The sequence below is a fragment of the Lynx canadensis genome, chromosome C1 (genome assembly GCF_007474595.2).
Source record: "Lynx canadensis isolate LIC74 chromosome C1, mLynCan4.pri.v2, whole genome shotgun sequence".
In the NCBI taxonomy this organism is placed as follows: domain Eukaryota; kingdom Metazoa; phylum Chordata; class Mammalia; order Carnivora; family Felidae; genus Lynx; species Lynx canadensis.
The window spans coordinates 190,130,738-190,143,011 of NC_044310.1; the positions used below are offsets into that span (position 1 = coordinate 190,130,738).

Here is a 12,274-nt window from a genome sequence, read left to right on the forward strand (position 1 = left end):
GAGTACCCCCAAGAAGACGTTTTTTTCCCCCCAAAGTATTCTTGGGATTACCTCGTTTGAAGTTATAAAAACTTTCTTGAAATTCCTTCTCAAATAACAGTGGCACTTTATTTTTGCATGGTGATTTATCTTCCAGGGTAATTGATGAAATATGTATACTTTGATTTACTGATTTACCTGAAATAGGATAAAAATACCAAATGTTTATTGAAATAAAGAGGTAACATTTATTTATGGTGTTCGAACATTTTATTACTAGGGCCTATTTTTGATGAGTCAACTTATTATTTTTTAAAAAATTAAAATGTAGTTTTAAAAAGCTCGAGTCGTGAAACTTGTTGATTGTTCTACCATAGGATCCTGGCTACTGGGTGAAGATTCATCACTTAGAGTACACGGATGGAGGAATCCTGGATCCAGATGATGTTTTGGCAGATGTCGTTGAAGACAAAGATAAGGTAGATGACTAAAACTGTTCCTCTTTGTTTTCCTCTTTAGAGCTGTGTGTTTCCTAGAGATTGAGATCCTTAACAAACTCATGTGTCAGTTATTGTTAAAAGATACCATCTGTTCAGGTTTCACCTGAACAGCCTATAAATCAAAGTTCTTCATCAGATGCTTGGAAAAACTTTGTCAAGGTTTGGGAATCTGTTTATGGTGGCCTAATTAGCAGACACTTCATTCCCAAGGGTTCCTCATGTGTCTTAGTAAATTAGTGTCAGGCTCTGAGGCTGTTGGAGCTTTCATTGCCATTGTTGGCTTTGGGGTTTATTCTTGGCCCTTGCTAAATATTCAACTCAATGCCTGTGATTTGAATGTGTTTCAAACTAGAGAATACAGTGGGGAGAAAAGTCTTACAAAGAACTATGGTGAAATTTTTTATTTTTTAAAGCAGCTGGCAAACAACGGTCTTTTGTGATAGTCTTTGTTTCCATTGCTAAAGTAAAACAAAAAATAAAAAAACAAAAAAGACCACTAAATTGACTATTGCAAAAAGGTTGAACATATTTTGCCAACTATTTGAGAATACTCCCACTGCAAATATCTTATTTTAGTAAGATTTTTCTTCTGATGGTAAACTGGAAAATATGAGAATAAACTATTCAGTTGCCACACACAGGATTTTTGCTGTTGAGACACATTGTATATCACGTCTGTGTTGGGCTCCTCTTAGCAATGGTTGAGGTGTCCTCTCTAATTGAACTCCAGCTCTCCTCTACGAGTGATACTGGATTCAGAGTTTCTCCTCCTGTACATCCTTAGGATGTTTGTTCTAGGCTATTTATGTGTGTATCTATGTTTCTCTCTTTTGCTTTTCTGCACTCTCAGGGAGGTGTGTGTGTGTGTGTGTGTGTGTGTGTGTGTGTGTGTGTGTGTGTGTTAACCAATTGCACCAGAATATGGAGAAGTGATTTATTGAACTCAGGTAAAATTTACATTTTTCCTTTCCTGTAAGATCTTTTTGGACTGTTCAAATTTACATTAGTCTTTGCCAACATTCTATCCATTTTTTCCCCTTATTTTTCTGTTGAACAAACTCAACTCTGATTTGCTGGTTTGCTTTGCATAATAATAACTCATTTCATAAGGGACTAATGTCCCTGAATAGATTGTAAGTTCCTAAAGGACATGGACCAGAAGATTTTTATTTCCTTTGTGTTCCTTGTAGTAATAATATCCAGTACAATCTCTTACCAAACTGAATTCTCAAAGAACACTTACTGAATTCATGAGTGAAAAAGAAACCTTTACTCTCTACACTTGACTCCCGGTGTACATGATTTTTTTTTTTCTTAATTTTTTTTTTCAACATTTATTTATTTTTCGGACAGAGAGAGACAGAGCATGAACGGGGGAGGGGCAGAGAGAGAGGGAGACAGAATCGGAAACAGGCTCCAGGCTCTGAGCCATCAGCCCAGAGCCTGATGCGGGGCTCAAACTCACGGACCGCAAGATAGTGACCTGGCTGAAGTTGGACGCTTAACTGACTGCGCCACCCAGGCGCCCCCGGTGTACATGATTTTGATGCATACTTCGTGTTTATTGCTTGGTCTTACAGTAAATAATAACGTATTATTTAAGTTCCTAAATTTGAAGGACGACTTTGACTTTTGTATTTCTGTTTCACTTCCTACTTTTCTGCAACCGTCTTATTTTGAAATAGTCTAGACATTTGGTCTGTTCGTTAATGAAGAAAGTCTTCCCTTCTCAGATTTCATTGATGACCGGTATATTAAAATTAAAAGTCAAAAAGTAGCAAGTTTAAGAAAGGCTAGAAGAGGGGCGCCTGGGTGGCTCAGTCAATTAATCGTTTGACTTTGGCTCAGGTCGTGATCTTGTGGTTCACAAGTTTGAGCCCCGTGTTGGGTTCTGTGCAGATAGCTCAGAGTCTGGAGCCTGCTTCAGATTCTGTGTCTCTCCCTCTCTGTCTGCCTCTCCACCACTTGCACTCTCTCTCTGTGTCTCTCTCTCTCTCAAAAATAAATAAACATTAAAAAAAAAAAAAAAAAAAAGAAGAAGGGCCAGAAGAAAATGTCTCACCCAGCCTCATGCGAGACCTAATTACAGGAAGGATGTTTTCATGAACAGTGCTCAGGGAAATCATTTGTCCTACAGAGCTCTTCCGTTTAGAGAATACTTTTTAACTCTCCTGGCAGTGCCCTTTTAAACTATAATCCATTTACTAGACAGAGAAACAGCTTTTATTATGTGTAATCTCTATTTTAAAGGGGCTTCACCACTAGTGAATCAGGTGAAAAAATGAGGTAGTCAGTTAAAATCCTAGCAAAGGATGAGTGCTATCTGGGGGAAGGTTTACCCATTTCCTTAATGTGCTTTTGCATTAAATACGTGAAGCTTAATTGGTATTGTTTTGCAGAGTAGATGAGAATATATACTTTGGATATTGCCAGAAAAAATGTGTTCCCCTTTGCCCTTTTCAAAAATAACGTAAGTGAAAAAGAGCATCACTTTTTTTTCCCCCTGACATTCTCTCTGAAGTTTTAAGATTGTCTGATAGTTTATGTATCCAGTGTGGAAATAAGGTTCTGCCGGACTTTATTACTTTTTTCAAAGTTTAGATTAAGAAGTAATTATATGTGATACTTCTCAATGTTTAGCGATATATCAAATTCAGCCATATTATCTTAGAGATAATATGAAGCTTAGATAAAATTATAGTTCATCTATTTTCAAATTGGCTATCTAATAATCTCTTGCATTTAGAATATAGAATGCAAGCCCAAAGAGGCACGGATGGATGTGAGTAATCCTTGGCCAATGCCCACTTACCTCAACTCCTAGGAAAGCCTTGTGCTACAGGTGAAAATGGCAATTAGGAACTTTTGATGGCCCAGCTGGAGAGGATGAAGCAGGAAAAACAAATTTAGAATCAGAAAGTGGTGTAGGCTGAGGCCATTTTGTGAGGCTAAGGAAGAGCCATCCAGTATACTTCTGTAAAAACTGAAATTGGGGGCTAAACGGTATCCTCACAATCAGACAGTGGGATAATATACTGGAGTCAGCTCTTTACGTCAATGACTTTCAAAACTTCTGGTCCCAGAAGTGGTTTGTCTGGGAGCTTGATTATTCCTTGGGCCAGCGTGGCACGTGCTTTTACATGGTGCCTCTTTGGGAGGTTTTTTGTGTTAACTTGCTTACCCAGTAGAGGCCCCTCCACAGGGAGCCAAGTTTTTACCATGTTGCACTATATCTTTCCTATATTTTGTCAAAATATTACTGGAGCAGCTTTGAAATTTTGCATCTTATGGTAACTGATATTTATATAAAATCTTATGGTGCAACTGAATTATACAGTTATAACAGGCATTCTTAAAATTCTCTTGTTTTATGTATCTGTCTGATGATCTAAGTTCTTTGGGATAAGTATCTAAAAATTCACAACTTTACACTAATGCGTCTTCTCTGGCTTCCCAAGGCTATGGACGTATTCACCCAATGACAACTACTTAACATTTTATGGAGCACCAAAAGTGTCCCAGAATTCTCTGGCGATTATATATTCTATTTTACTTTAGAGCGGCCCTACAGGTGAGAGCTATTTATTATCCCTGTTCCTAATTTCTGAAAATAGCCCCAGAAATTGTCAGTGACATACTGAAGATCACACAGGTAGTAGTAAGTGGCAGAATCAGACTAGAATTCACATTTCCAAACTCCTTCGTTCTTCTGCAAAGTGCCAAGTAGTGTGTTGGGTGTTTGTATTTATAATTTCTAGTTATGAAAACTCATGAATTATGAATAAGAATGACTTTGCTTTTACATAGTTAGCACCACTGTTAAGAAAGGGTAGGTAATAGAACTATGGAGTATAACAAAATTAATTTAGAAGTAGTATATCATGCAAATATAAATTCACCTCTTTTTGCCTGAAGCCTGCACCTAATTTATTATAAAGGTGTCTTACCTGTGTTGCCACCCCTTGTATCCTTCTTTTCAGGTCTCAGATTAGTACTTTCAGGACTCTGTAGACTACACTTGTCTAACAACTATTTTCTGCTTTGTAGGAGAATACATTCTGTATTCCAGTAACTACTTTTCAGAAAGATTGCTGAATGCACAAATTATATGCTGTGCTGTCTGTAGTAGGCAAAGTAATGGCCTCTAAAGATGTCTACTCCTAATCCCCAGAACTAGTGAGATGTATGTTACATGGGAAAAGGATTTTTGCAAATGCGATTAAGGACTTTAAAATGGGGAGATTATTCTGGATTATTTGGGTGGGCCCAGTGTAATCACAAGGGTCCTTATAATTGAAAAGAGGGAAGCCGGAGAGTTCATATTAGAGAGATACAATGTGAGAGAGAGTTGACTATCCACTGGTGGCTGTAAAAAATGAAGCCAAAGAATGCAGACACCTTCTAGAAGCTGGAAAAGGTGAAAGAATGGATTCTCCTATACAGTTTCCAGAAAGAATACAGCCCTGCTGACCTCTTGGTTTTAGCCTGGTGAGACCCATTTCAGACTCCTCACCTCCAGAATTGTAAGATACATTTGTGCTACTTGAAGCTCCCAAGCTTGTAGTAACTTGTTACCACAGCAATAGGACACCAATGCAGTGTCTTTTGTTTTATACTTTTAAAACGATAATGGTTTTCACACGTTTCATACTAACTGGGCTTTAACATTTTGTAGGACAAGGAAAAATCTTATGTTTCAGATTAGTCGATCACTGTGCATTCTTTCCAAAGTACACCGTAAATTGAAACTCCATTCACTGGGTGAGTTCTTGCTCTGTAGGACTTCAGTGTCATGCTGTTGTCTTGTGTAGGAATAAGGTCAGGGTCACACACCCAAGCTATGTAATAGTCACTTACTAGTTTCTCCTTATTATACGTAATGACTCTAAGAAGTCTGAAGACTGACATTTAAAAGCCCCTGCAGGGGCGCCTGGGTGGCTCAGTCGGTTGAGCGTCCGACTTCGGCTCAGGTCATGATCTCATGGTCCGTGAGTTCCAGCCCCACGTCGGGCTCTGTGCTGATGGCTCAGAGCCTGGAGCCTGTTTCAGATTCTGTGTCTCCCTCTCTCTCTGTCCCTCCCCCGTTCATGCTCTGTCTCTCTCTGTCTCAAAAATAAATAAACCTTAAAAAAAAAAATTAAAAAAAAAAAAATAAAAGCCCCTGCAAAGCTTATCGTTAGCTGATATTTTTTGAGTGTGAGAACCTGATTATTGAACTTGTATGATTGTTTTCCTTGTTAGTATTTCTTGTTTGTAGAAGGCAGTTGAAATACTGCAGTGTGTAACTTCTATTATGTAAATCGGATTACTGACACGGTTTTTACAAAAAGTAAATACATATGCAACAGTAAGATTTTATTCTGTGGTAAGGTGCAATGAAAGAATGTTTCTGTCTTAGTCTACACTTTGACCATCATAGGGGTTTATTTTGAAGAAGTGCCAAATCTCCTGGATTCTAGTCATGGTGAGTTGGCCTCTGAGAACATGTGTGATATCTGGTACTCAAATTTTAAAGTGTCCTTTCAACGTTATCCTTTTTTAGCTATGTGTCCTTGGGTAAATTTTGTCTCCATTAGCCTTAATTTGCCCATTTGAAAAATGGATATAATGTGAGTTTTTATCTTACAAGGTTAGTGTCTAAAAAACTGTATTAACTTCTCAGCACAGTAGGTTATATGGTAAGTGCTCAAATGCTAGCTGTTAAATTAAATATTAAATTAACATTATGGTAGTGTTATTAGTGTACTTTTTACCTATGTGTTTTGATTTAACCATTACATGTTTTAAATTTAAGTATTAAAATATCAAAGGCTACAGTACATTCCGTTTTTTTAAACTTTATTAAATTTGAAAGTTATCAAATTGTTGAGTAGTTTGATGGGAAGATACTTGATTATGGCAAAATATTTGGATTTATGTATTATTTAAGAAATCAAAATGCCCGTATGACTAACTTTAAAACAGGAGTCCTTTTATCAGAACACAGTGCTTGGTAATATAAGAGGCATTCAGGGATCCAGTGTGGTTTTGAAATGGAGACTGTTTTGCACACTGAACTGGTGACCTAAAACCAGACACTGTCCTTAAGCCCAAGTTGCTCTCTGAGCACGCTCTGTTGCCCTCTAGTGGAATCCACAGCTACCTGGAAAGCAGCTTACAGGAGATACTCCCTGAATGTGATGATGCGTTTGGCTCTATTTCATTCTAAATTTTACTGTATTTTTAGCTCAGCTCAGACTGAGTAGTGGATAGTAAAACCAGAGTGTATATTTCAACCAGTGGTTGTCATTTCTTCATGGTTCTCAACCATACCAATATTTACCTTGGCTTTTATGAGTCTTAGGAGGGTTAAAGCAAAATCTTTGCATTTGTAAAACTCTTGTTTGTTTAGTCTTCTTCCCATCTTCCTGCTCACTGGTTGAAAGGTTAATGGCTGGCTGTGATGACGTATGTAACTTTTTGAGTATGTAGTTGAACAATTCATGCAATATATTGTGTTTTTCTGCAGATAGGGGATGGTTAATTTAGACCTTAAAAAAAGGTCCTGAATTAATTACCTCATTTTTGAGTCATTTTGTCAGTGAGGCTCCCATTTCAAGGGGAAACACCTATTTTAAGCCCTTCATGTTTTAAAACACATTAGAATATGGTGTGTTGGGTTTTTTTTCCCCCTTCTAAAGTTTTTCTTTGGCTCATGGGTGTTGAAGTTTTGAAACCACATTTGAGAGGAAGTTTGTAGAATGTTTTAGAAGTCCATGCAGAAATCCCTAAAGATTACCATGGCTAAGAAATGCCATCTTAAACTTTCTAAGGAAAGATATTCTATGCTTATGGCATTACAAAATTATAGAGTCATAGAACCAGAAGAGATCTCAGCAATCATGTGGCCTAACCCCATCCTCTTGCAAAAGAGAAAGGTCTAAACCAGGAAGAGTTGAGATGGCTCCGTATTTCCAATTGATGTCTTCCCTGAGTCCATTTATGCATTTCCTTCCTAGAAGGCTGATAACATGAAAACCACTCAGTTTTCCCCTTCCAAGTTAGCTTCTTTCATTTGGCTTCTTTATCTCTGTTGATAGGAGTATCTTCTCCTAGTCCTCTAGGCTTGAACTTGCAGTTGTTTAAAAAATTTAGTCAGTAAATCCAGTTTACCTGTCTCTTGTGTCTGTTCCTCTCTTTGCCTTTCTATGGCCACCAAATTTAAATCTGTAAACTCTCAGGCAAGGTTATTTAATTGATAAGGAATTAGTGGTCTTGCCTTTAGCCTCCCCGCCCTTGTCCTGCCTCCCTGTTCTGTGCCATGAATACAAGGAGAGTGGCTAAGAGCTTGGATTCTTGACAGGCAGAGTCAGTTCATTTCTTGTCTCTGCTATCTGTGTGGCTTTGGGCAAGTTACTTAATCTCTTTGTTCTCAGTTTCCTCATGGGCAATTGGAGCTAAAAAATCCAGTAATTTTACAAGTGAATCCATGGAAAGTATTTAGGAGAGTACCTCTCCTGTAGTAAGTCATCAGTGAGGGTTAGGTGCTATTATAATTACTCTACTACTATTTTGTATATAATAAACTATTGCTACACTATGCTATTCTACTATATTACTCCTATAGATATACTATTATTACTAATGTAGTATTGGTTAAGTCCTACCATTCCTTTCAGTGAATAATGAATCCAGTCCAAACTTCATAGCCATACATTATATTCAGCAGCTTCTGAATGCCACCAAACTATCTTTCTCAAACTCAACCTTCTCAAACCTCACCAGTAATGAAGCTGTGTGTCCTGTTCTTTTATGTATCATGCACTTCCTTGCTTCAGAAATTTCTTAATGTTTCACTTGTGTAGTGTGTCCTTGTCCCTACTCCCTGCCGGTCCAAGATTTATTCTGTAGTTGACCCTTGAACAACGTGGATTCACTTAAACATGGATTTTTTTTGGTGTGTGTGTGTGAATACAGTATAGTACTGTAAATGTGTTTTTTCTTCCTTGTGATTTTCATAAAAACATTTTCTTTAGCTTACTTTATTGTAAGAATACAACATAGAATGTACAAAATGTGTGTTAATTGACTGTGTTCTTGGGAAGGCTTCTGGTCAACAGTAGGCTGTTAGTAGTTAAGTTTGGGGGGTAGTCAAAAGTCACACATGGATTTTGGACTGCAGCAGGGCCGGTTAGTGGCCCTGACTGCCCGTGCAGTTCAAGGGTCAAGTGTGTATGTTGCAAAACGTAAGCTCCACAAGAAGAGGGCCTTTGCTTTGTTCACTGCCGTGTCCCCTGTGCCTATGCCAGTGTGTGGCATGTCATAATTGTTCAGATCAGTATAGAGTGGAATAGAGGAGGGAATGAATAAATGCTTATGTGTGTAGGTTTTCAGGTCTTTAGTAAGCCACTAACAGCTCTAAACTGCATTTTGTTTTTTCTTGATAAATGAGAGTGATCAATGATCTCTTTCTCATGGTGTCACTGGGAAGGTTGAGAAGTTGTGTGTAAAAACACAATGGAAATTATGAAGTACGATGCACACATAAAGAATATATTTATTCCTGCTGCTCAGTTTTTATCAATCTTTCAAGAGCCAGATAAGTTGTATTTTTTTCCTCGTCACTGTTTGCAAACCATCCCAATTGTAAGTAAATTGCCTGTGATCTATAATTTTATAGAAATCATTTAGCAGTCTCTTAAAAATGCTATTGCCTAGTTACATTTATCAATTGCCATCTTAAAACTCTTAAGAATTTTATGGTTTGGGGCACCTGACTGGCTCAGTCTGTGGAGCATCTGACTCTTGATCTTGGGGTCATATGTTCAAGCCCTGCATTGGATGTAAAGCTTACTTTAAAAAGATAATAATAAAAAAAAAAACACCCTAAGAAAACAAAACAAAAGAAAAAAAAGGATTTTATGGTTTAACTTATGCCTTAATTTTGTCTTCCCAAATGTCTTGTATGCTCCTTTATGACTGAGATGGCCTTTTAAAATATTTTTTTTGACAACTGACTGGTTACCTGTGGTTTAGTGTTCAATAAACATGTCTGATTTTAGTTAATGAGAGAACTGGAGCTAGAATAGAATATTTCTAATTGTCCTTCTTTCTCTTCCACCAAATTATGTTGTATCCTCTAAATATTTCATTAGGAGACAGTTCGTGGGCACGTTTCAACCTCAAAGGAGCACTTTGGAATCCATGCCTTTGTGACCTTACTTGTGGCAAAGACAAATGGTGTTGGGAGGTAGTAACTTCAAGCAAAGTAATCCAGATAATGGCCATGTCAAATATGTTTTCCCTGGTGTCTGGTGCATTTGAGCTGGTTGGCAACTGTAGTGTGTGTGTGTGTGTGTGTGTGTGTGTGTGTGTGTGCGCGCGCGCACACGTGAGAGAGAGATAATCTGTGTGCACATATGTGCGTACAGAGTGTGCTATATACTTGCCCTGCACGTGCTTGTTTGTAGTGTGCATCTGTGATGTGAAGGTTTCGTTAGAGGTTGGAAAGAAAAGAAATTATCAAGCTTGATGGTATTTGAGTACAGTGAAGAATAAACATAAGAAAATGTCTGATATATATGTAAAACTTCAAGTTCGGTTGGAGGGAAGAAAGCCAATAAAACGTGAGATTATAATGCTTTACTTAGAGCTAAAAAATGTAATTCTAAAAAAAAAAAAAAAAAAAGATCCGTGAACGTTTTCACCATGTCAGCATGCCTTTAGCCATATGTTATTGGACCCACATCTACCAATGGTCTCTCTCTCATCAGCTTCTTCTAAAGCTATCTATGCCTAAGAGGTATGGGACCATTACTACTTTTAAATACATCTATTTTTGACTTATATAACTTATAAATGGCAATTTCATTAAAATACCTGAAATTACACCAATAAAAAGCACTTCAGTTATAAAACATCCTCTTTGAAAAATGCAAAAGCCTGTGGGTGCTAATTGGACATCGCATCATCCTTGTGTAAGTGTATATCGACTCAATCAGATTGTGTCCCCCCTCCCATCCAGCTAAAATCAGCTTCAACAAAGGAATACTGTAGAGTGTTATATGCCAGAGCATTGGGCTTTGATGGTTTGAATCCAGGATTTTCTTACTATTCTAACCTTGCTCAACCTCAGTTCTCTCATTTGTAAAATCAGATGCCCTGTCTCACCAACATCACTGGGTTCATGGGAGGATCGAATGAAATTAAGTATGCAGTAACAGTTTGAACTGTGATGTAGCAAACAAATAGAGCCCTTTCTTCTTACCCCTTGTAGCTGTGGTCCTTAGGTGTTTGAGCAAACATTGAATTGACTTGTAGTCCAGCAGAGACTTGCTATGGAGAAGGATACTAAGCCGGGGGGAGGGACGTGAGAGCGTTTTGGAAAGAAGAAAGCTGTTTATGTGGAAAGAAAAGTCTTCTTTTCATATCCAGTGAAGGGTCCAGGAAAAAAGGGACCTCTTTAACCAGGAAAGAGGGCAGCTCTGAGGGTTTTAGGAAGAGGCAGGTTACTGAAAGGCAGAAGATTAAATTTACCTTTGGGAATTTAGTGGGTGGGAAGAAAAGATACCAGGGTTTCCACATAGAAAAAAGGAAGGAATAAGCTACAGTACAAAGACAGTTTCCCAGAGCTTTAGAAGATTCTGGAAGCTGTTAACGTTTGTGTGTATGTATTCACTATCTGGTTCTTGTTTTATTGATTGGCAGTAGGTTTCTTAAAATGGAAGGGAATTGGGTCCTTCTTTGAAGAGGAGTGGGGGGTACTCTCTTAGGAGAGATCCCAAGAAATCAGACAAAATGTTATGGAAAGAAAAGTACCTGAATACCTGAAATCCCATGGTTTAAGGGAACCACGACGACCACCACCACCACCACCACCACCACCACCACCAATGGGGACACTTCTCAGTACTGACAAGCTTAGACAAGCAACTATTTATATGTAGTTCCTTGATATTTGACCAAGAGACTGTGAGCTATTCAACAATTTCATGAGACTAGCCATGTACTAGACTCCTGGTTAATCTTATAGGATGCAGGTTCTTATATTACAGGAGCTCAAACTCACTTATGTTATTAATTGGCTACATTGTGAATCAGATGGGCTTTTTTGGAGCTGCTCTTGGAACCAAATTAATGTTTATAGCGTTTCTATTGAGGTACTTGTTCCAAATTCCACTTACGTGTATAGATGCATTACATTCATAGATAAATTTTTAGTAAATAAGAATTTCCTTAAATTTGGCTTTTAAAAATTGTAGTGTTTTACAATCCCATACGTATATAATGTTCTGTTAAAAATAAAGTGTACTGGGGCGCCTGGGTGGCGCAGTCGGTTAAGCGTCCGACTTCAGCCAGGTCACGATCTCGCAGTCCGTGAGTTCGAGCCCCGCGTCAGGCTCTGGGCTGATGGCTCAGAGCCTGGAGCCTGTTTCCGATTCTGTGTCTCCCTCTCTCTCTGCCCCTCCCCCGTTCATGCTCTGTCTCTCTCTCTGTCCCAAAAATAAATAAACGTTGAAAAAAAAAAAAATAAAGTGTACTTCCCCATCATAAATATGGAAACTTCACTTAGAGAATTTTGGCAGGATTACTGAACTTTATATTTACTGCTTTAACTTTTTAAGTTCTCTTTTTAGCTTCCTTTTTTTCTGATGTTGTGAATCAATTTTGAAGGATCCAATGACATTTCCTTAACAATAAAAAAAAGACTCCTTGGGCCGACTTTAATCAGAGAGGTAACAGAGCATAGATGGTTGTTTATATATAATGTTTATTAATCTTAATCCAAAATATGTTACAAGTGAAACACAACATAT

The 12,274-nt window shown here is 37.9% G+C and overlaps 1 protein-coding gene across 1 annotated transcript in view; it reads left to right on the top strand.

Moving 5' to 3' along the window:
* The window catches only part of PARD3B (par-3 family cell polarity regulator beta), a 1,010,919-nt gene that overhangs the window by 145,668 nt on the left and 852,977 nt on the right, over window positions 1–12,274 (top strand). Inside the window, exon 2 of the mRNA XM_030325489.1 lies at window positions 357–458. Within this exon, the coding sequence (XP_030181349.1) occupies window positions 357–458 (102 nt within the window). The remainder of the gene's footprint in view (window positions 1–356; window positions 459–12,274) is intronic.